General features: G+C 48.6%; 2 protein-coding genes across 7 annotated transcripts in view; one reads left to right on the top strand and one right to left on the bottom strand.

Moving 5' to 3' along the window:
* r3hdm1 (R3H domain containing 1) overlaps nt 1–15019 on the bottom strand; it is a 31969-nt gene extending 16950 nt beyond the window's left edge. For 4 of the 6 annotated variants that reach the window (XR_013767658.1, XM_079185390.1, XM_079185392.1 and 1 more), the window contains exons 1-5: nt 14936–15019; nt 7399–7558; nt 4072–4264; nt 1156–1173; nt 488–577 (exon numbers count right to left, since the gene is read on the bottom strand). Coding sequence is in view for 5 of the 6 variants with exons in the window: in XM_079185390.1 (XP_079041516.1) it covers nt 488–577; nt 1156–1173; nt 4072–4224 (261 nt within the window). In the remaining variant the exon portion in view is untranslated. Of the gene's footprint in view, nt 1–487; nt 578–1155; nt 1174–4071; nt 4265–7398; nt 7559–11597; nt 11687–14935 lie in introns of those variants that run through there. The other 2 variants (XM_079185391.1, XM_079185393.1) reach the window with 2 other exon arrangements.
* A 199-nt stretch (nt 15020–15218) lies between these two features.
* Nucleotides 15219–25122, top strand: part of zranb3 (zinc finger, RAN-binding domain containing 3) — a 56515-nt gene continuing 46611 nt past the window's right edge. Inside the window, 5 exon segments of the mRNA XM_079185986.1 lie at nt 15219–15375; nt 16500–16673; nt 20701–20719; nt 20966–21144; nt 22984–23215. Coding sequence (XP_079042112.1) covers nt 16528–16673; nt 20701–20719; nt 20966–21144; nt 22984–23215 — 576 coding nt within the window. The 5' untranslated portion in view covers nt 15219–15375; nt 16500–16527.

The raw sequence follows: 25122 nt of genomic DNA, 5'->3' as shown, positions 1-25122 counted from the left end.
TGAGCGCAGGCGATGCGGGACCTCTGTGGGAATAAAAGCCGCCCTCTGGTTGTGGGACGCTCGCTGCTGACGGGCTGAAACACCTGGAACAAACACACCTGTGTGTGTGTGAAAGCGTGCCAGGAGCTGTGCAGAGTGGCATGTAATGGAGAAAGTTCCTCCAGAGAGGAAAGAAATATATAAAAGAGTTGATTTAGCAAACTGGCGGCCGGCTCGCTGTCGGCGCTCTGCACTTCGCCGATGTGGTGTTTTCATCGAGCGGCGGGTATTTAATCACAGCTGTCAGGCGAAGGCCGCTAATCAAGCATCGGAGGTCTGCCCGCTGTAATCGAGGGCCGATCCCTGGTCAGCACTTCAGCGTGTGGGCTTGTAGCTCGGGGACGTTTGATGAGATGACGGATGAGTTCTGCTCCGGATGCGGTTGCATGCGAGTTAGGGACGTGCCGGTATCGAATGAATACACTTCCGGTCGCTGGGAGACGGTTACCTGAGGTGCTGCTGAAGGCTCAGGGATAGGGCAGGGAAAGGACTCTTCACACACTGCCAGGCTCCGCACGAGCTTTAGCCTGGGGTTGGACTAAGGGGGGGGAAGGGTGCAGGTAAGTGGGCACAGTTAAAACCACGCACACACACACACACACCACACAATTTAATCAATATCATCACAGTGACAGGCCAAGAGTAAAAACAAGCAACAGCCGGCGAGCACGATCGATTCTTGCAGCCAATTCATACAGTTTCAACATTTCACAGTTCAGCTGACAGAAATCTTTCTCCGAGTGACTGACGGCCGAAATGATTGCAGACCAGCTGCAGATAACTTGATCACAACTATCCTGAATAAAAACAACGGAGTAAGCACTTTCACATAGACCCAAGCCGTGTCATGTCCCCCCCCCCTGTGGGAACATCAACAAGCGATGCAAGCAAGCACACGGGACATTATTTTCCCCAGGCATGATTCACACCGCAGCCTCCACTATCACTCATGTAACGGCATCTCAACACATTGCAGCTTGTCTTTAAAAATGGTCCGGAGCAGCGTGCTCGACAGGACACACGGGTACAACTTCCAGCACACAACGCAACCCAAAGTGCACATTCCACGGGTCGGCGCATCCTCGCACAGCATGCACATGTCGGAGCGTACCGTACCTTAGAGTACTTCAGGGGCTGTCCATGGGGGGGAGAGGGGGGAGAGATGCACAGGAGGAGAAATCAAACAAACCACAGAAGCTCGGTTCGGGCAAACAGGATTGTTACTTCGAGAAAGTGGAGAAGTTTGAATTAAATATGACCGGCCTACATTTTGTGCATGTGTGCGCTACTTGCTCCTTAAACCAGAAAAAGAGCTAAACAAATTCATACCAAGGCAGCAAAAAAAACCCTAAAAAAACTAAATAACTTGTGTGTGTGTTCCTATTGTGTTCGCATTGATCTGCAAAAAATTCCCTAGTGCAGCATGAAATCCTCAAGTTGAGCATTTGACGTTTCCTGTGGAGCACGAATTAATTTTGCAAAGCATATGCTACCAAAGCGGCTGCACTGTGGCGCCCACACACACACACACACACACACACACACACACACTGCAGAAAACAAAAAGCCAGACATGTGGCTGCGAGCGAGTCGGGTCAGTTTTACACGTTGCTCTCGGCTCCATCTAGCCGTCACGTGAATCAGACCCCGGCGCTGGAGGTGAGATGCAGAGAGCGGAGAGACACCGGCCGCCACCGCAGCGTGTGAGACAGCTCGGTGCCTCTGCGCTTCACGCGCCGGTGGCTCTGTGTGTGTGTGTGTCTGTGTGTGTGTGTGTGTGTGTGTGTGTGTGTGTGTACACACACAAACAGAAGGTCTCTCAGTGGCGCGCATGGCAGAGCGGAGGGTGAGACCTGGCAGGAGCCATTTCAGGCAAAATTGTAACAGAGCCCAGTCCTCTGCTTCCTAATCCCAACATGCATCCACACACACAGCTCTGTCCTTCCCACCTGTCCTCTGAAATCAGAAAGGACAACCCCTCCCCTCCCTCATTGAGCTCGAGGGCCAAATAACACCTAGACCCCCCCCCTATCTCCAGCGCCTGTGACCTGCCGCGCCCCTTTTTTCTATGGCAGGTAATATGGATGGGGGAGAGGGAGGTGGGGGGAGAGGGCTGGGACTGTGAGCGCACCGCTACACCGGCTAATTGAGCGGCGTGGGGCCGGTGGGGAAACGAACAATGCCGGCAGGAGATAAAGGAATGTGGGGGGGGGGGGGAGGGAGGGGAGGAAAGGGCTGAAGTCAGCAGAAGTAGGACAGCCAGCAGCCACCTGTCCTGCTGCAGAGGACAGGAGCTGGAGAGCTGGAGGCAGATGGTGGCAAAGTCACCCAGTCTCTCTCTCTCTCCTCTGTCAGAATGCTTTTCCACGTTACACCTACCGCCGCTCCCCCTCCTCCCTCCCCCGTTTCTTAACATTTCAGGCATTTAACCGGTGCCCTTACACCGACGCAACGGAATTAACTTCGGCCCCTATCGCCGCTGTGAAAAATTACGAGTGGGGAAAAGGTCAGGAGCATCGGCGTGTCTCTGCGGCGTATATCCCCGGTGAGTTTTGAGGGAAAAGGAGCAGAAGAAGAGGTCACGAAAAACATGAGGAGGAGACAGGGGTGCATGCAAAGTCGATTTAAGGTGAGATGTGCAAAGGAGAGGGAGAGAGCTTTTGCTTTCGGGGGTAAGAATTGAGGAAAAGGGGAAAAGTTTGACCAAAAACTCAAATCTCATTTGTTTTCTAAAAAGGGGGAGATGCCGTTTTTTTAAACAGCAGCCACAAGTGGAAATTACAGGATAACGGGCCAGTTGTTTCTGAAGATCGACACCAATCTGATGTCTCTCAGACTTTATGCTAAGCTAATCGGGAGCTGGCTGTAGCTTGGCGGAGCAGCTCCCGGTGCGTTGTCAAACTGTAGAGTTACAGCCGCGCGGGTGTCGTAAAGCCAGCTCGGTGTAGTCATTCAAACGTCAATATCTGCCATCATTAGCCCCTTTAATCTACTGGTCATACCAGACCAAGTAAGGCTGCAGCAGCAAAACGCCCGAGTGTATTGAATTGAGCAATGGTGCGTTTTATTGCTTACGAAGTCCACTTTATATGTTTCCAATAGGAGGATTGTGTTATTTCATCCAACAAACGTAACGTAAATTAACTTTCTGCTCCTTCTGTTCTGGATGGATGTGCCTTTAAAATGACTGCCACCTTCATGCTTCATTCTTCCCTCACGCTCTCTCACCTTCCTCCTCTCCTTGATCCCCCCCCCCCCCCCCACGCTGCTGTCATTCTGTTCCTCGCCCGGGGGTAACGTAGACGCAGGAAGTCTGTAGATAAGCCAGGATTTGAGCTCCAGATTATCTGCCTCGCTCTGACTTCTCCCTTTCAACCACGAGGGTCAGATTGGCCTGAATCCTATTTTTAGGCTCCTAAAGACAGAATCCTTCTCCCTTTTCCTGGATTTCCTCACGCGGGAGGCTTTCAAAACCTCTTTCCACTTGAAAAGGGCAAATTAAAAAGTGCAAATTCGCCCACGGTCCCAAAGCACATTCGCCGCAATGACAAAGAGAGCTAATTAATTAGCAGTTTATTTGAAAGTAATCTCAGGTGCCCTGAATCCCCCCCGGTAGCTCCGCCGCTTTACCGTCTCCCGCGGAGGATAAATGAAGATTCACCAGTTTCAACGAGCAAACGCTCTTTTACCACATTCGGGTTTCGGTAGCGGCCGACCTTCGCGAGGCAGAGTCAAGCCCCCGCATTATTATTTTGCTTTTCGGGGGAATAATATAATATTATTTATAATAGCCGCAGCTGCCGAGAAAATCCGACTGGAACGCCGCGGGGGACAGGAGATCCCCGGGGCAGCTTGTGTTTGACGGTTGCTGAATTTTCATGGAGACGAGTGTGGAGGAAAGAGTGAAAAATCACTCCTGCTCCTCCAACCTCCCCGAGTAGACGACTATGTGACGGGTTATGGAAACGCTGAAAAAATGATGGTTCGGTCTATACCGGTCGGTGTGAACGTCGACCTCGCTCAGTTCTTTACCTGTGCGTCCCTCACGTTGTTGCTGCCGTGTTCGTCTCGGCCGCTCTGGTCGGCGACCTCAGAGTTGGTGGCGTTGTCCTTCGGGGGCGGGGCCGCGTCGGCGGCTTCGGAAACCTTCATCGTTTCAGTGTCGGCTGTGTCGGACATTCTCATTGCAAAGTCTTACTGGGAGATGCTGGCGAATGCGGAGAACCTGAAAGAGACGGGAGGAACGTTTTCTTTGAGGAATTACAAGAAGATGACAAAACGTTTACATTGGCTGCATGTTTGGGGAAGCTGCTCTCCAAAAACAGACAATTTGAAGAGACCAAATATTATTGAGACAGTCAAGTCGTGTTTAATTGGATTAGCTTGTAGCAGACATTTCAATGAATACTTTGACTAAGATGAGACTTGAATGCATATACCAACACAATAATACACCTTTTCATGAGTTGTAGTATTTTATTTTTACACAAATAACTAAATTGCTTTGTACATTCAGAAATAAACATGAGCACTATAACACAGAGTCCTGGGTGTGTCCGACGGCTGTGCAGTCCTGCAGTCACTGTCCTCACCCTTCTGTTCTACATGGTGTCAGAGAAACAGTTCGTAAGCAACTTCAAACTGTCCGTGGGTAATGTACAGTAGGAAGCATTACATACAATAACACAGGCCTACATTAAAGGTATAGTGTATATATGAGGTATTTCAATAACATTAAGGTCTATAAAAGTAGAAATAGACGATAAACTTGACATGAGATAAGCTATTCTTACATAAAGTGATAAATCAAACTTACTTGTTCAAGCTGCATCATTAAATCAGGCCCACAGCGAAGCACCTGCTCTTCATCCGTGGTGCGCTGCATTTTTCTCGCGGGTTTTATTTTGAAAGAGACGCTGCAGCGGTAATAACGGGAATGACTTGCAGTTCCCACGGAGCCGCCCGACTAACGATTTCACAGCGGCCATTTAGAGTCGTCGTGGCGGTGGAAACACAGGTGCGACTAACGATCTTAACTGACGGGGAAACTCGATGCGCGCCGAGAGGAAGGTCTATGAAGCCGCCGGCAGGGTAGGGAGGGGCGGTCTGTGTCATCCACACAGCCTGTGATCATCAGTCACTCCTTTCTGTCGGCCTCACGGCTCTGCAGCTGCTCAGCCGCAGACAATGGACGCGATTGGACAAGACACAGCGGGGGGGGGGGTGCACAGTTAGTGTCCAGTGAGACGGCTTCGGGTTGCATCGACGGGCCTCCACTCAAAATAAACCTTTGACATCGATGTTTGGAAGTATCGGATGGAGGTGGGGAGGGTCGAGAGCTGCACCCAACCGCCCCCAAACAGGTTTTTTTGGAGCACCAACAATTGGAAAAATGAAGTTTGAAATTTGTTGAACCCATAACATGGATATGACGGGGCTTAATCTGACTTAAAGTGTGACGAATAAGCTAATATAAGTCTAGAACTTTTATTGTGAAAGGTAAGAACTTCTCGGTTGGGACTGCACAGCCTCTGTGATTCACCACGAGCAAAAATGTGGAAGAGCCTAAATCATTTTGAACTATACTAAAGGTATATTATAAAAGTGTGTTTTCATTAGCTTGAAGTCGCAAAGGCAACGTTTCCAATTGAATTTTTGGGTGCAGAAGTACAAAAAGGTGAATTACCAGCAGGCAGTATGTAAAGGCAGGATCACGTTCTGGTTTTACCAAAGAAGAGCAGCTCAAGCATCCAGATTACGGTTCATTTAATAACTCCGGTTCAAACTTTGTGGATAAAACATGGAGAAGTTAATTTGGCCGTGTTAAAAAATAAATTTCACAATAAAAGAACTCATTAACACTCGCGGCTCTGCACCTGTGGCCCGCTGCATGAAACAATTGTGCAATGCCGTGACCTTCCGTGTGTTGAAGTCACGGTGCACAAGCGCATCCTGCTGATGCGCCCTCATTATGCAGCCGGGCCCCCACGCAGCGAAAACACACGCGCAGACACGCGGAGGGAGGGGCTGACATCTGCTACATGAGAGCGATGATTAATAGGTTAATTAGAAACGGGGCTCGTCGAAATTCACATCAAAACTGGAAACGTTCACGACAGAGCCAGGGCCTCGACTCGCTTTTGCCCGGCAGTGATCGGAGGCCGAGCGCGTCAGGTTTCCCTCTATGTGGGAGTAATGACTCGTGGGCCGGGGCCCGCCGCTCTCCGGAGCTCCTCCGCCGCTAACCCAATGCCGCGCGAGGCTAAGAGGTTAGCCGAAACGCAGCTGGGCACCGGGAGAGTCAGGTGTTGAATCTCAATGACCTGTCAGAGGGTTTGACAAAAAGCAACGCCGGCTGCTGCTGCTTTACATTATTTTTACATTCGGAGAGGAAAAACAGCTTAATACTCCAGAGTGCCGCGCGCTGCCGTTGAATATTTAGTGTCTGGCGCTGACATTTTGATGAGTGAAGTCTCTCGAGTGAAGATTTGCAATTTTGGGACAGATATACAGATATATTTATATTTATTTTCTTTCCAAGAGCCGGGCCTTGTGACGGATCGCCGTCTTCTCCCTCGCCGAATCATTCATTCTTCCGACGCACATTATTTCATCACGGGACCGGCGCGTCGGACTAAATTCGGCTTCAGACTTTGATGCATTCCGACTTCGCCGTCTCGTCCCTCGCGGCGGAGGTAATTGCGCCGCGTGCCTGTTCAGAATCCCTGATGTTTTTTGGCTGCATGAGTAATCTAGATCATCATTTGATCCTCAGCGTTGCATTAACAGAACGGCTGGGAATTTAAAAAAGGAGCCGCAAATTGGTCTCTTATGAGGGAGACGGAAAACGGACATCACCATATTTTTCTTAGATATATATATATATTTAAGGCTCCCTTAATATTGTAATGTCATATTATGGAATATATCATGTAATGATAGCTATCTGCGTTCATGATATGATAATGTAGCAGGAGGTAAACTTCTAACTCGGTTTGCTGGATCTGAATGGATTTCTGCACCAACACAAACCATTAGTTTGAAGACACACAAACCATTACTGTAAACTGTTTGTCGAGTTTGAAATGTAACGCTTGGCTGCCATTAACATTAGACAAAGTTTTCTCTATGCTGGTCTTAAGGCGGTTTGTATTTGGCTATTTTTGATCGACTCGGCATTGCACAACGATTTTATTGATAACGTTGTGCTACTGGTGGGGAAAAGGCTCTATGTGCTTTTGGGGAATAAGATCAGTTGAGAACACGAGAATAACGTGAAATAAACATGTTTAATGGTGTAGGTTAAATGAGCGTCTCACCGCCTATTCTTGACAAACAGAAGTAAAGAGGGTGACGTACTTGTTGCGTAGCCAGTGGTGGTCGCGGCGAAGGAGGATGCTGCTGGTGAGGTCGATGAGGCTGAGCCTGCCGGTGCCATTTGAGACTTCTCTGCCCATGTCTGCTTCAGCTGCTCTGAACGGCAACCGGGGCCTCCGACGCCCTCATGACCCCTGCTGACCTGCGGGCGAGAGAGGCACGGGGGGGGGGGGTTAGCCGGGTCGGAGAGGTCAGGGGTGGGGGCGCACTGACACCCGGGGTCGAGCGGACTGACAGCGGGGGCTCTGGACGTCAGCAACTCTTTGAGATATCTGTGCGTCGGAGCAAAAATAAAAAGTTGGGAGTGTGTATTTCTGGGACTGTGCGTGCCTGTGCGCCATGAATAATTGATGAGCGCAGAGATGGGAGTGCGGCTGAGGCAACGGGAGGAGGCACCCCCCCCCGCCAGCCTCGTAAAAAAAAAACACCGTGAGCATTAGGAATTCAGGGAGCGGCGGGGGGAAGATGGCATTTCTCAGCTCAAAAATCCTCTGCCATTTGGTGGCACATAAATTGCAAATCGCCAGCGTACAAGCTCTTGTTTTCTAGCAAATTCCCCTCCAGCTGAACTGCAGTGCTATCTTTGGGTGGCATCTCTAAATGTGTTGTTTTGTTTGACCAGCAGTCCAAAAACCCCAAACTGCTTTAGTGTCGAGAGGCAACGATCCGACTGTTCAGGTCCCGATGCCGATATTTAGGTACGATACCTGTGTGGAAGTGACACCGAACATCGAGACAAATGTACTGAATTGTTATTTATCCTTAAACAAATGAAGTCGTGAACCAACTTCAAAATGAACAGGAATTCAAATCACAGTATATAACGTAGAAACATAGAATCGCATAGATCGGCCCCATTTTACCGATATGCGATCCAGCTAGGCGAGTCAGTATCGGTGCATCCTTAGTTTACACTGGAACCGCTGTTTGCCAATTTGTATCGCAAGAAACGGAATAAACGAACATAACTATAACAGATCCTCGCTCTCGGGCTTCTCATTGTCTCCCTGCCTCTCCCTCCTCCCGTAAAATCTCCGGCTCTGTGTTGGGAGCAGCAGCCGGGGGCCTTGGCACCGCTGGGAGCCAGAGTGGCACCGCTCACTGTCTCGGTGAGACCCCCCCCCACACCAGACAAAAAAAAGGTCAAGTGGAATCTCTGCGCGCTTAATGTTGAGTTCTCCGACTGCTGTTTGGTATTCAAGCAAATTTTGTGAGGGGGGGGGGGGGCGGGGCATCCTCTTCGGGCTGTCGCGTCTCTCCCTGGCGCTGGCAGACGGACGAGTGCGAGGCCCGAGGCAGGACTCATCCATCAATGTTGATGTCGTTTCTATAATTACTTACATCTGGAGAGTACACAACCTAGGACACGCAGCTTGTGAGCGCTCTAGACAGCCTCCGTCTTTTCCCCTCTTATCGTGACCCTCCTGCTCCTTTGCCTTCTAAAACCTTTTTACGTGGAAATTGTGGCGGGCTAAATGGCACTTGGGGGGGGGGGGGGGCAGCTCTGTGATCCGGTGCTGGTCCTGCAGCTATAAACGCACGCAGAGTGAAAAAGTTGTTCTGACAGTGTGAGTCCGGCCGTCGGCACTCCAGGTTTTATGACCGGAGCTGCTGAGCGGGCTTCAGGACTTCACACTGAGCCTCTGTGTGTGTGTGTGTGTGTGTGTGTGCAGGAGACTTGTCTTACGAATGCTAATGCACTGCAAAAAAAAAAAAAAGTTTTGACAGACGCGGGGAAGCATCTACGTTTGATTGGTACTCAGCAGCTTCAAACACACCTTAGGACGCACACACACACACACACACACAGCATGTGAACCGGTGCGTCCTCCAGCACTGTGCTGTGGCTGAACAGGGAGTGGTTCATTGGTATTGCGGTCGCTGCAGAGCGCAGCAACCTTAAAAGAGGCTCTCTGGGGCATCTTTCAGAGTTGCACCGCCCCTTAACGCCACCGTTTATCGCCTGCAACCCCTCTCTCTCTCTCTCTCTCGCTCTCTCTCTCTCACGCACACACTGATGCATCACACCTGCAATACCAGCACAAATGCATGAACGTGTCAAAACCCAGAGATGCTCAATTAGACGGGGAACAATGCAGGATACATAGAAATAAATGTCGCACAAATCAAAAGGAAGACAATAAAAAAAAACACGATTTGATCGACAACGCACAGCCTCCGCTGCGTGCATATTATTGATGGAAATCTATTCTCAAAAAACAAAAACACACAAAGGGGCCATGAGGGTGGCCGACAACTGAGCCGAGTTAATCATACACCGGGCTCTTAACGGACGGCTCTTAACGCACGATTGCGCTCGATGGCGAGTTAATGAGACATTTTTCAATCAAGGCGAAGCCCACTGGTGATGACACACACACACACACACGCACACAGACACACACACACGAGCAAGCACACTCCAACACACTTATTTTGCTTCTCCCCCTTCACTCTCTCTCTCCTGCTAAAGGGCTGACCTTTCCCTTCGACGCCTCCGCTCCGTTCTGCCCTGCGTGGATCGGCGCTCTTGTCCGGAGCTAAAAACGCGGCTCAACTGAAGTCGAGGACCCTCAATCCCTCCCTCATCTATCTGCTACTCCATCCCTGGCACGAGGGAGGGAGGGAGCAGTCACCTTTCAAGAGCCTCTAAAGGAGCAGGAAGCAAATCCGCCGTTGATTTTCTAAGCGAGAAGTGCAGATGCAGATCGCACCTTGAAAAGAAAAAAGACTCCTCTTTTCTGTTGTTACTGCGAGCGTCACATAAAAATAAAATAAAGAAAGGGACAGCGGCGCGCCAAACAGCTGTGATAGTGTCTGCAGAGATGTACTTAGACGGAGCATCGGGGGAAACAAAAGCAGCGACTCGAATACAAAAGGTGACGCCGTGGCTGAAGGGGGGCTGCAGCTCGGTGTGACCGCACCGAGGTTTGGATCACTCCACGGAGGAAACAAATACCACTCACGCGTCGGCTGAGTTCTGAAACCGTACATTTCAAAAACACAGCGAGTGCTGCCACGCGGTTTGTTTTTTACGGCTATTAATTGCCGACTCCCAAAAAACACACCGACGACGAGGAGGCGGGTTTGGAGTGGAATCGACGGAGCGCAGGACGCAAACTGATAAAAACCAGGCATCAAATAAACAGCTAATTAGCTCGCTAATGCCGGTTTGCACTCGTGACGCTGCGATGGAATTGATTTCGGCGTTTCGCTAAACTGAGTGACTAATCTCCCATTTTTTCGAGCCATTCCTGCTAATTGCGAAGCGAGGCGAGCGCTGACAGGGGAGCTGTGTAATTGGACCTGAAAAAACGATTAGTGTAAAAGCTTATGAAATTATATCGCTTTCACACACCGCTTGCCTCGATTTCCGGGGCGACCGAGGCGAGCGTCGGTTTTTAAGGAACTGCCTCTAATGGCTCAGACTGAATTAGCCGAAAGAAAACCATAAACAGGCACAAATGAGCCTCTAATTGCGCCTCTCGCTCTGCCTCCGGGTCGCATGAGGCGGCGGGGAGGCAAGAGGCGCCGTCAGCCGGCATTAATAAATTAAATCCACAGCAGAGCGCCAAGGTAATCCATTACCTTTCCCACAGGAGAGCTTCCAGGGAATATCAATCGAGGCAATTAGGGGTGGAACAATAAACACAGAAAAACTAACATGCAAGTCTAGCAGTTTTAATCTATGGAGCCCTATGAGGAGGGAATAACTCATCAAAAAAAAAAGTCTGCCAGACTCATTAAAAGTCCATTTGCAGTCAACACCTGCAGAACAAACAGGGGAGCAAGAGAAAGAGAGAGAGAGCGAGAAAGAGCTTGGCTGGAGAACAATGCGGAAGCGAAGCCTCTTATTGGCTGATCTCGGCTAATTATCCTCCTAATGAAAAGCAGAGGCAGCGTTGGCAAGCCGGGGCGAGGGGATTTGGGGAGCTCTGGTTCGGCCACCGACGACGCGCCGGATCTCACGGCCGAACACTTGCTGCCATGCGATGGTACACAAGGAGCAGAAAAGGATTTTTCTCTCATGGATTGACAATAATGCAACATGCGCTCACCTCAAGCAGAAAAATCAATACGACACAATGTTGAAAAAGCAGAACTAAACAATAAGCAAGAAACATGAAGATGAAATCAGAAACAAATAAAAAGCAGGTGAGGTTGGAAGCTGCAGGACCTACCTGCCCCGGCAGCTCTGCCCTCCATCCCTTCTGCTACTCAACCGTTTAGTTTCCATTGTACAGGAGGCACTATTTGCTGGAGAGGAGGCTGGAGTCGCCTCCCAGCTCGCTCCTCTGCAGCTGCCTGCTGCCTCCTGTTCGCCCGCTCGACTGAGTGAGAGCGGAACACGGGGAGAGGGGAGTGTAAAAAGGGAGAGGGAGAGTGGGTGTCACAAAGAGAGAGAGAGAGAGAGAGAGAGAGAGAGAGGGAGGGAGGGAGAGTGCTGTGCTAGCACAAGTTTACCTGCCACAACCCATCAAGCCAGCCAGCCTTGGAGACAGCGCCAAATCAACAGCTGGCCCCCGTGTGATGTCAGAGCCTCAACAGCCAGTCACGGCAGACCGAGGCCGGCCGGTGCTACGGAGCGCCGACTGAACCAAAGTCACCGGCTAAATGGGGCTCTTCATTAGCCGCTCTGCTTTAGGATGGAGGCGGGGGGCGGGAGGAGGAAAGGGCAGCCAGGGACATGGGACGGATGGAAGGAGAACGAGAGGAAGATGAGCAAAAACGGGGAGGGTGGGAGGTAGAGCGGTAAGAGGGAGAGAAAAAAAGACAAACGGGGGAGGAGGATGGGGGGACGGGATCGCCGCGTCCGCGGCCAGCTAGGTGCTCAAAGACCAGGTGGAGAGTCGATGGGGAGGCGCTGGGCGCTGAGAGGCCGAGCTGTTCACTGGGCCACCTTCCCATTAAAGCTGGCACCCTGCTCCTCTCTCACACACACACACACACACACACACACACACACACACACACACACACACACACACACACACACACACACACACACACACACACACACACAGCTAATCCCACAGACTCAGAGAGAGAGAGCGAGAGAGAGAGAGACACCACCTGAAACACCCACCCATTACCCAGACAAGACGAGTAAAACACTGCAATAAAGACACTCGGCTTTCGGCAAATCTCACACGAGCGTTTTCGGTGGAGCAGCTAGAGAACAATGCGCTGACTGCAGTGAGGGAGGAGAGCAGCTGCTTGTGCACGATCAAAAGCGAACCACCTCCAGTCCACCGAAATCTGCCTTTAGACGATTTAACGGGGGGGAAACTGAAGCCCCCACCAGAATTCACTTGGCTTGTTTGTGTCATTAAAGACCGAGAATTCGGTCTACACACGCAGCAAAGACACGCCGTAGAGCTCTGGAGATGATCGAGGCGCCTCCATCGCTAAGTGACCGACAGGCTGACAGAGACGCAGGGGGTTCAGGTCCAAGTCTAGACCGCCACATCGTGATTGTTTTTGCTGTGCGTTCAGTCACTCAAGACATTAACAGCGAACACGGTGGGCGTAAAAAGAAAAAAAAGTTCCTGCTGTCACTTAGCAACCGGCACCGTTTCCCGACTCCCTGCCTCATGATCGTGCCGTTCGTTGCGCCTCTGATGAATCTAGTTACTGTGATTCCCTCTTGATCTCGTGGAAAAGGTCACCGATTGGACAAACAATTTACGGATAGGCGGATGAATTATTTAATGGCCCGGACCAAATATTATGGGAGCGGGAGAGATCCCCCCCCTTCTCCTCCCTGGGAGGCGATGAATTATTTAGCCGGTGGGGCCCACATCTTAGGCTAAAGCTATTACACAGCATCCTCAACCCCCCCCCACCCCCTTCAATATCTGATAATGTCATCAGCTCCAAACGCGCCCTAACCTGCGTAATGAACGGTCAACAGAGCGGCGGCCGGGTGAAACGGTTATGGCAAACAATTATGAGCGTTTATTCTGAGCCTCGGGAGGGGTGCGACACCGAGGCCAGACAATCACACGAGCATTAGAGTGAAGATTTAGTGCACTTTTTCTGTGACAAAAACAACACATTTATCTGCATCACCACATCCCTCAAACACGGAGGAACGTCCACGTTAGCCACACGAAATGACGGTCACAACGCGCAACGGCGGCATGTGCAGCGGCGGAGTCCGCCAGCCCCTGCAAAGATGAACACATCATCTCCACTCTGCAGAGCAGCAGCCGGAGGGACTGAGCCGGCATCCACTCTCCACCCACCAGGCTCCGCTGGTGCCTGAATGAAAACGACACCATCAGTGGTGGCGACCTGTAAGCTCTCGGTGCGTCTCCATCAAGCCTACAGATGATAGTCGGGGTCAGTGCATCGGAATCACAGCCGTGTGGGTCACTTAGTAGCCTATACACGTGTATCAAAAATGAGATAATAGATGTATTTATGGTGCTTTCACCAACATAAATCTACTTCAAATCATTCAATGTCCACCTTTATAATGTCTAACGGAGATGTGAAGATGCTACTATATAAAAGGAATTATTTTATTAATATTAAAACCAGCTAATCTGTTTGTGGTTGATTATGTGCAAAGCTGCACTAAATCATTCATTTTTTAAAATCATAATTACAATTAAATTTCATTCAGCCTGTTTTAGTGATCGATACATTTTGTCACTGCAGAAATACAACATGAACCCGTATTTGGTGAACTACTTCGCACTTAACGTCATATGTCATTTATTAATACGTGGGCTCGATTAATTAGCGTGCGACTTGTTTCTCTACGTAGTCTTCCATCGACCATTAAACGTCTCATTGACGAGCACGTCTCTGCCCTGAAGAGCCCGTTGTGCTGGGCTTTACACCAGAAACAAGGAGAATCAACGGAAACGCACTTGGTTAATCGTTTATAGCGATTTCGTCCGCTCGCTATTACACTGCGAGCTCGTGGCACCAGACTCCATTACACATTTGGCCATTTTTATTGTTTGCTCGGTGTCGGCGAAACCACAAAGCCCGGACAACACATGACGTTACAACCTGATACGTGATGCACGTAACTAACATTCGGCCGATACGACATTTACACAAGCATTCCCAGTGAAGGCTCCGTGTGTTGAAATGCTAACCGTGAGTGCACACTGCTCGTTGCCGCATATTAGCAGCAGAGACACACTCGCACCAGGCCTGAAAGTTACTGAATTACGCTTCATCATTCAACTGCTGCCGTTCGCTTTTCTTCGGACGAACGCTGAGTTTAAGGACGGTCGCTTACAGTTCGGAGACGGCGTTTTCCTGCGAGGTGTGCGCGTTTATCCGCAGAGCAAAAGGCAACATTGTGAGCCACATTTGGCGTTGTGTCGTGTCTTGTGCTAAGCTAACGACCATTACGCTTAAAAACGGCCAAACACCGGCGACCTGCGCTGTCACGCAGTAGCACGAGCGATGTTTACTGCTAACGAGCTCGTGTTACATGATTACAACAACCCGGTCAGACAAGACAAGATACTGCAGATATCTAATGTTGCCTTACCGCTTTAAACCGGTGCACAGCCGTCAACCGAGGGTGAAGTAGCTAGTGTTAGTGGCGGAGTGAAGGAGACACGGAGGAGTCGAGCAGGCGGGCAGAGTGCGTCAGATCCTCACGTCCGATACGTAGGGTGTTGGAAATAAGTCACGTCTCGTCGTTGCTGGTGTTGTGGCAGCACGCATGCTCGCGGTTTGTTTGACAATTTCGTCATTTTCTCCCACACATCATTTAACATTGACGCCTTTTATTGTTTTAGGTGAATTGTGACGACATTAGTTCGTAAAGTGCAAGGACGTAGCACTGAATACTCAGCGTTGACTGACTGCGTGCTGCCCCGGTGGTTTAAACCGAGTGAACCTTACATTTCCCGCGAAACTTTTTTTTAGTGAATCAGTTCAGTCCGCTGTTTCATTAACAACTAGAGTGCTGCGCTTCATTACCGGGTAGGCAAACCACGCATACACCAACAGATGTATAGCTTTACTAGCACAATACTTTCACGTGTACGTTAAGTGACCGAGTACAGCTGCTGAGTCACGATGCATGCTGCACGTGGCTGTCCGGCTCAGCTTAGAGCAGCAGACGTGTAGCTATCGCACACGTTACCTAAAAGCAGAGCATTTATGTTAGCTTGCTAGTTTCCTCCTCTATAAACATCTACGTGTTTTCACCTCACATGGTACGAGAGTCAAATACAACATGAATGCGTATCCGGTATATAAAATAATGAATCTGTGGGTTTGAGTACGAGTGGTGCTTTTATTTCTGTAGGCACGTTTGTTTACTTCCGGTTTGAGTTGCTAGCTCCAGTTCACGCGCTCCAACCTGACTTCTTTAGTTGGTTAAAACTCCAAATTTGTTCTTTTGCAGACTTAATTGTGTATTAAGTTGTTTTTCCCCAAAACAGGCAACTTGTTCTTTAGGTCCTCTAATTATACATCGCTGATTTATTTAAGTTTAAATATAAAGTTATAACCATTTAGGTGGCTTTGGTTGAAAATTAACTATTAAATATAATTTGTGGTTGTTGCAATTACATGGAATTATAAATGTATTATTGTAAATTATTATTATTTTGAGGTATATTAAGTGCGTAATACACATAGGACTTTTGCCATTTACTGTAGCCACAGCTGGTGTCTCTGACTTCTGTCCGAGTGCTGTTGTTACTATTTCAGACACAAGATTCGTGTGGTTGTCGGTGTACGCTCACCAATATCTGTAACTAAATAACAAAAGCAGAAGCGTCAGCCTGGACAGACCAGGACAGCCAGATGAGGTGAGGAAACACTAAAAAGATGCTGTTGTAACCGGGGGCTGCTGAGACGGGCGACTTTTACCATCTCGGACCGTCTTTGTCCACCGCACCGCGTCACCCAGCTTCTAAAAATGGCATTCCTGTCAGTGCTGGAGGAGCAGAGGAAAGCTTATTACCATTTGTATAAAACATGTTTAAATCAACCACAAATACGGCAAACAAAAGGGTTCTTTAATGTCGAATAGATGCTCTACGTTCATTTGTACAACTTAGTTTATAATGTTTTTTTCCCCTCCTGCTTCAAACCAGGGGCAGAGAAACGGATGAGGCCGTGCGGATGGAGATGGACGATAACGACCTACAGAGCTCTTGCTGTGACACAAGATGGTCACAGCAACTGTCGGGCCTTCCTCGCAAGCTCCTGCGGCGCCTGATGCCTTTCCAACGGGAGGGAGTGGAGTTTGCTCTATCCAGGAACGGACGGTGAGCACTCGGTCACGTCAAGGCCTCATTGTTCGGAAGCCAAGTAGCGTAGTTTCTCATTTTTTAAAGGTAGTTTTAAAACGAAAGGTCAGCTTGTCAAGTCAGTAATAACATGACAAGGAAGAGGCATGGTGTTGAGAAAATGTCGGCCGCTGATATGTTGTCAACGTTTCACTTCCTGAGGAGGAAAATACAGCAAAACGTCATTATAATCTGTCACACATGTTCCTCTCTTGTGCTGCACCAGTGTGTGATTTGGTCTAATAGGGCGGCATGTTTAGATGGATCATTTGCCTAATGGAGCTTCCAAACAGGCAGTCCCACCCCAACCTCTATAGTGCAATCAGGAAACTCTCATTCCCAGCCCAGCTCCAAAAACCGCACGATGGCCCAAGATGCGAGTAAATAGTCAAGAATGTAGGAGTCTTAAGTTGCCCTTAAGTCCGTAATTGTTGCGCATCAGCTGCAGGAACCGAAGGGGACTTCTCCCCCCCGCCTACGACCAGTCGATGTACGCTCGGGCTCTCGCTGAAGGTCAGCGCAGGGGGAGCCAATCTGAGCGCCGCCGCGATGCGGAGCGGCCGTTATTGATCCGGAGAACACTGGGAGGCGCTGCTTTGTTACACGGGTGGGTCAGAAGTCAATTGGCTCTTGGCGCACCGTGTGGACAGCCACCTCGGTCAATTGGCGCCAGTATGTGACAGGCAGCAGCAACGCTTCTCCCTGGAGAGCAGCAGAAGTGGCATCAGCACCAGACGTTATAGGTAGAGAGCAGAATGAGCGCACCATGCCAGTTAGTTTGTTTACATTCTACCCTCAGATATCTATATATATACAGATTGTATATATATAGATATATAAATATACATGCTGGCAGGCACTTCTTCCATTTTAACTTAAGTGTGAGACGATACAGTGACTAGGAAGTTGGAGTGTTAAGCCTGCAGTACGACACTAACAAACAGACAGACGGTAAAGAAGATTACAAGCTAAAAATGTTCATTTTATTGACAGTAATCTTGATCTTTCTATGTATTTGTGGCACCCTGCTGTTCTTTATTTGATCACTCAATACCCTTGAAAAGAGCCTCAAATTAAAGCGGCAGTGCCTTTTTTTTATTCATTCTCACCGATACTAAACAGAGACTCTACCCGCTTCAGCCTGAATGGACCAGAATGCAATGCGGCTGCAGAGATGTAGGGTACCACGACCTGAGGTGGAACTAGTCGAAGGCAGGCTGACAGACAAAGAAATGACATAAACGGCTTCATTATAATGAAGAACTCCTGAAATGCAACGAACATCATAGATTGATGTCGGATATCTAACAGCGTGGGAGGATCCGTGGGCGCATTTTTTTTCCCTTATCAAAAAAATGAATGTCATAGTCGTTGTGTCTTTTCATACCAAGAGCGCCGAACCCCCAAAAAATCACATCAGACGCCGTCGCAATTCAAATACTGATGGAGCGCGCCGCGTCGGTCTGTGTAGGAGGACGAGTGAGCTTTATGGAGTTAGAGGAGGGATAATGCGGGGAGAGTTGTGGCACAGAGTGGCAATAAAAACCCTCGAGATGTGGTCGATTGTATTGTTTGGAAAGTTGGGCAGAAGTGTGCCGTCAGACCGCTGACATCTGCATGTATTCAGCCGTCCGAAAACATCCCTTTACCCAGGGTGCATCTGTGGAAGGCAGCACCGTGCGCCAGATATCGAAGAAAACATCAATTTGGAGTGAAAGTACATCCATTCAAGGCCTTTTGGTCACTTCCATTAAGGTGTCCGCCCTGCTCTGATTTGTCCGGAATGTTATAGCGAGCGACTGCCCGCGCTGTTATTGAATGAGGCCGCTCTGCTGACGTGAGAGGAGATCGATATGCAGCCTGTGTCCTCTCTCCCTGCGACGGCCAAACACCTGAAGTCCTGTTCTCTGTGTGTTCTCACGCCCGTGAGTGTTTAATATAGAGTACTGTACACAGAGTTCTACCTCAGCAGCGCAGTGCTCTGCTGTTCCAACACTGTGGAGTAGCATCGGGCTTATTCCCAGGGTCCAACGGTCCTACGTTTGGGCGCTTTTTTTACGGCCTTTTAACAGTTTATTCCATGTCGTTGATTCAGTCAGTCTGCCTGAACAAATAAGTGGAAATCATTTCTTATTAAAGGGGTCATTTTCTTTTAAGCACATCCGTAAATTTGTGAGAGACAGAAGGCTCGGTACCATCTTTAAAACAAGAAAGTCTCTCCGTTACTGTATTTAAGTTGCTATAAATTCCATTTCCTCCTCATTAAGCTCGACGTTTGCTATAGGTCGTAATGTAAGGGCGGGTGTTATGTATTGTGAAGACGGCAGGAGATGCGTTCTGTTATACACAATGAAAAATGTGATCTTCGTCACCGTGCGTGAGTGAGTGACTGGTGTTTATCTCTGTGTCTGTCCACGGCAAACCTCGCATACCGCTGCACCAAACCCCATGAAACTTCGGCTGCTGCTTCATGGATGCACGCTCATGGTCGTAACGGATGATAAATAACCAGAGGAATCAAATGTTTTTGTCTATTTTAAGCACCAGTGACACAATTAAAGGAACTCTGGTAGATTTGGGTGTGCTTAAGTTAGGAAAAACCAAAGAACTTATAACCGTTTCCTGACACTTTGGGGCTTGTGGGTTTCAGAGATAACATTAGAGAGACGGGGCCGTGCCGTCGTCAGGCAACGGCGCCGCAGCATCCTCGCGGTCTCAAACCGTCAAGACGACACTCGGGTTATTTAAAGGAGGATGATTAATGTGCTGGGAAATGGCAAGCACCTGCCCCTGTGTGTGTGTGTGTGTGTGTGTGTGTGTGTGTGTGTGTGTGTGTGTGTGTGTGTGTGTGTGTGTGTGTGTGTGTGCTTACATGTTTGCGTGCGTGTGTATCATTTTTCTTTTCATTTTTCTTTTTTTTCCCAAAAGTCTTTTGTGTGCATTTTTTCACACACGTACTGTTTTGTGTGTGTGTGTGTGTGTGTGTGTGTGTGTGTGTGTGTGTGTGTGTGTGTGTGTGTGTGTGTGTGTGTGTGTGTGTGTGTGTGTGTGCATTGCGCTGACTGGGCCGGTGTGCTGGCAATTAGAAAAACCACCAGTGGCAAGGTGCACATTAATCATGTTCCTCAGCTGAAAGAGAGAAATGGGGGGAGATGGGGGGGTGGGGGGGAGAATAATGAGAGCGTGTCTGAGGTATTCAGAGCCGCACGGTTGCGCCGTTTGCTCCCGACATGGTGTTGGAAGCGTTTATGAATACGCAAGGTTGTGACTGAAGGCCCCCACGAATCCACCGGGCAGAGAGCAGCAGAGGTCGATCAGCGGGACAACTTCAGCCAAGGAATGTGTCCGCGTTCATTGTTCCCTTTTATCCAAGTTTAAGGTTCTGTTAGTCTTAAACATGTGAACTAGAAGATGAATTTAGGCCAAATAGTCCTCAAACACGTCGTCATTGTTCATTCACTGATGTGATGTGCTGTCGAGGCTACAGCAGCCTCTCCATGTGCTAAAGTGCTTCTCCGATGATATTAAAACTCACTCCCTCACTGCATTTTTACAACGGGTATTTTGACATTAGCCGTTTTGGGATGTTGGACCGTGAAACTGCTCACACAGCAAGGATTTACAAAGAAAAGACCGGCCTGTCGGATGTCGATCAATTCTAAAATAGTCGTGTTGCAGGCTGAATTTTTGCTGAAGTGTTGAATCGCTGAAGTAAACTTTCATTCAAATTTACATAAATACGTCCTTGACTTTTTTTTTTTTTTAACTGTCCGGTCAATAGAAGTAAAGATCCTCCACTCCCTTGGGTTTCTGCTACGGATCATTGGACGAGCCGGGAAACGTCCGGACGAGGGCACCGACAAATGCCCTCTCCAAAAGGAATGATGCTGTAGTGCCTTTGAGCAAAGCCCTCCTGCTGTCGTTCTTTTACATGTAAGCTGTGTCTCTTCATAGCAACCAGGCCAGGCCTGATGACCGATTTTCTCTCTTTGCTTCTGTCTTGCAGATGTATGATTGCTGATGAGGTAAGCACACCACACCGGCGGCTCAGGAACAAATGAGGCTGGGACTTCGCTGCGCACTTTACAAATTCATTTGTCATCCCCGCGCGGCGCTCCCACGTGCCTAATCGCGTTTGACACCAGAATCATTCTGAGACCTTATTACTCTCGGGCCTCGCATCAGCTCGGCCGTCGTATGCAATTTGCCGCAGAGTTGGCGTCGTGCGATTGACCCGTTTCTCCCTCCCCGTTCGGTTTTGGTCGGCCCAGATGGGTCTTGGGAAGACGGTGCAGGCCATCGCCGTGGCGTACGCCTTCCGCCAGGAGTGGCCCCTCCTGGTGGTGGTGCCCTCGTCCCTGAAGTATCCCTGGATAGAGGAGCTGGAGCGGTGGATCCCCGAGCTGCAGCCTGGAGACATCAACCTGGTGGAGAACAAGAGCGACACCATGTAGGTCCCCCACACACACACACACACACACACACACACACACTCCACCTTCATCCCTTCAACCAACTACATGCATGTAACGTGTACTTACAGCTGCGTGAACGCATCTTTTCGGCCCCTTGTGAAGACCCGAGAATATTCACATTTGAGAAGCTGAAACTAGTCAATATTTTGCAATTTATTTACTTAAAAAGTAACAATGTATCAACTATACATTTGAGCTAATTCTGGTCAAAACCCTCCATGATATCGAGCAGATAGGGACCCACTTTGCACGTTCATGCCCCACAGTCTTGTGCCCAGGGTATCTCTAAGCAGAGCCCATAATCCAGTGGATTATGTTCATCATACGCAGGATTATGTAAGTGAGAGGTCACAGCCCTTATTTGAACTTAAGTGGAAGTTGCGGCAGTGTCCCTCCGGCTCCTATATATATATATATATATATATATATATATATATATATATATATATATGAACACACTCGGTCACACGCACACACAGCATGATGGACGGAGAAGTCGCGGCTGACAATTTAATCTCAAAGTGTCCCCCGGTGTCGGGAGTTGGCGGGGGCCCGGTGTTTGACAGCGCTGACAGACAAATCATGTCAACGCCAGCGTCTGCAATATTGAACAAGAGCTGGATTTTTTTTGTGCGGGGGGGGGGGGGGGGGGGGGGGGGGGGCTTCAGAGAAAAGAAAAGAAATGCTGCGGTGGAGGAACGCGTCTCATTTCCACCCAGCTGTTCGTATTGATTGGGTTTTTGCCGTGGACTCGTACTTTTAGTATCGTCCCAACTTTCCCAGAGTTCCCCCGAGTGTGTGTTTTTTGTTTCTTTTAATTTTGAATGAAAAACTTTCTGAATGTGTGAGAGAGAAAAAATCCACCTCGCATCACAGACGAGGCGCAAAATGAAGTTGTGAAAGCCTTCTGGGGGAAAAACGTGTCCTTGAACCGGGATGTGTTAATGACGGTACGGCGAGGAAACATTATGCAGCTCCTCCTCCCAGTGTGCTCACTCACTTGTTCTGCAGAACATGAATGCACCTCAGGTTTATTTCAGCTGTGTGTGTGTGTGTGTGCGCGGTGAAGACAAAGAATTAGAAGCTGACAGATGCTGGGAAGGTTTTTGAAATTCTCTGAGATTCTCATTGAGTCCCGTTGCAGCCGAACGCCACCGCTGTGTTTGTTTGTTCATCTGCGTGTTTGTGTTCGGGGGGCTGCGCATACTAAATTCCAATACAGCCCAGGAATGGATTCCTTTACCGCCCGTTTGTTCCTGGCCGTGTCCGTGTCCGTGTGTGTGTGTGTGTGTGTGTGTGTGTCTTCCTTTGTGTGCTGTAACATTTATCAAGTCCACACACACACACCCTTTTTAAATAGTCTGGTTTGCTTTACCTTGAGGGCTCAGTCAATACGCACTGGAGCAGATGTTGAGTTTGTATTTAGCTCTGCGTGTTAACACACATTTGTCAATGTTAAAGATGACTACAGTGTAAAGGATGAGGCGGGCCCGATGTGTCGTCTTCCCTCAGCGCCACAGAGCTCCCTTTGTCTCTTAAAAACACATCGGTGAGCCACACTGTTGCACCAGGTGACACGTTTCTTCGCTACACCGTTCTGCCTTTAACAATGCTCTCCTTACCAAATGTGTATTAATCCGCCGCTGAAAATAGTCCCCAATCGATGCCCCTTTGTTTGAGTGGCGTTTGCTCAAAAACTACAGTGCCCAGATGTTTTAGGAAATGACTGAGCCCATTCTTCAGCAGGAAGCAATGGACTGTAAACATGGTGTGTGTGTGTGTGTGTGTGTGTGTGTGTGTGTGTGTGTGTGTAGGCGTATCAGCAGCAGTAAGGTGACGGTCCTGGGCTACGGCCTGCTCACCACGGACGCGCGCCCCCTGGTGGAGGCTCTGAGCAGGCAGCGGTTCGCCGTGGTCGTGGTGGACGAGTCGCACTACCTCAAATCCAGGAACGCGGCGCGGACCAAGATCCTGGCGCCCCTCATTCAGGGCGCCAAGCGGGCCATCCTGCTCACCGGCACCCCGGCCCTGGGTCGGCCTGAAGAGGTAACCTGATCACATGGTCAGAGTTGGAGAAATGCTTTTAGTATTTAGTTTTTTCTCCTTGCTGAAGAGACATTATAGGGCCACAGAGCTAACTCGGGGCTCATCTCTGGCTCCTTCTCAATACAGCGCAGGTAGATCGCCATGGCAACTTGCTCCGGAGCAGATTCCGACACTCGAAAAAGCCAATTAACTCTCCCCGGCATCACTTATCCTCCAGGATCCCGTGGTCTTATTTCAATAACCTTTTGTTGCAAAAACTTCATTTGCAAAGGCCGATATGAACAAGACACCGCGCTGCAATAAATGAGACGAGTAATAAAAAGAGGCGCGGGGGGGGATAAGGGGGGGGGGGGGGCTATTGAATTTAGAGACAATAAGAAGGGCTGTTCACAGGACAACGGTGTTTGGAGAGCGCCGGAGCCGTTCCCCATCTCCATAATGATTTATTATATCATTTTTATATATGATGCATCGAAGCAGCGGGTTGCAGCCATATTCCATCACTGCAGGACAAAGTGAATGGAAAACCATCGTGAGGAGACAATACAGCATCAATAAGACGTACTGTACGTCCACCGTGCCCTATTGACGGGGCGCTGATACGGCCCTGTGCTGAGGCTTTTCACGCCGTCTCTACTTTCCCTCCGGTCGTCCTCTCCGGCCCCGGGAGCAGCACTCATTTGGGCTTTTACGGTGTTGCTCGTAAGCTTATGTTGGCTGTAGTTAATAATGTAGTGTAAGAAGTCAATTTATTTACTATGTTTACAAATTATGCAGTTGATTTGCCACATAATTTATTATTCATAACGTGCATAATCTGAATATCTGTGTTGACAGATACATACATATATATATATATATATATATATATATATATATATATATATATATATATATATGTATGTATATATACACACGATAAATCATTGAACGAACAATACAAAGAAACCCAGCAGAGGCAAGATGACGACAGTAGTTAGAGGCCCTATAATATAGGTATTCATCTGCAAAATTAAATATTCATGACAAAATATATATAATATCGAATAGCAATAATTCATGTTAAAGTTTTGGGGGAAAAAACATCCATGGTTATTTATTTATTAAGAGTTTAACAGTCAAAAACTAATCTGCTTCATCAGGACTGTGTTTCTCAATCCTGATTGGCGCACAGAAGTAAGTGACATCACCTGTTTTTCACCTGAGACACGCTCAACTCGCACAGCGACAGAATCACAAGCAGCTCAGACGGAAACTTCCTTTCTGTACTCAAACGGGAGGAAACGGTGCATGTATTAGGGACTATTTTCAGCTGCGGATTAATACACATGCAGCGGTTATTTATTGTTTTGTCACACTCTGGTAGTGAGGAGTCTGAGTGGTGTAGTCTGTGAGACCATGAAGAATATTTAATTTAATTAATTATAAAAAGCAATGATTGCAATGAATTAATTTAAAATAAAACACAATCTAAAACAGACGTAAAGCTAAATCTGGTGCTATTTGGTGACATTTGTTAGTTTTGTCCCTGTTGTGTTAAAGAAAACTGAGCTGATAACCGACTACATCACCAGTCTGACATCATCGGCTTCGTGTTGACTGCTTTTAAGTATCTTGCGTGAGACGGGACTCGGACCGCTCTGTCATCAAACTGCCACGTCGCTGCAGGGAAAACTTAATTATTGCCTCAACTCGATCGCGATAATTAACTGAGACCCAGGCAGCTAATTAATTCCAAAAATGTTGGCGCTTGTAAGAAATGTGGAGGTGTGTCACGAAGCCAGTGTGTGTGCGCGTTATATACTGCATGTGTGTGTGTGTGTGTGCATGAGATACATGCCAGCCTGTCTTTGCCATCGCCTTGCCCCGCAGTGTTGAGGTTATTTTTTTTTTTTTAAGATATCATC

This window comes from Pholis gunnellus, assembly GCF_910591455.1.
Source record: "Pholis gunnellus genome assembly, chromosome: 24".
NCBI lineage: Eukaryota > Metazoa > Chordata > Actinopteri > Perciformes > Pholidae > Pholis > Pholis gunnellus.
Note: the sequence above shows the minus strand (reverse complement) of the source record. Positions and strands in the feature narration are given on the sequence as shown.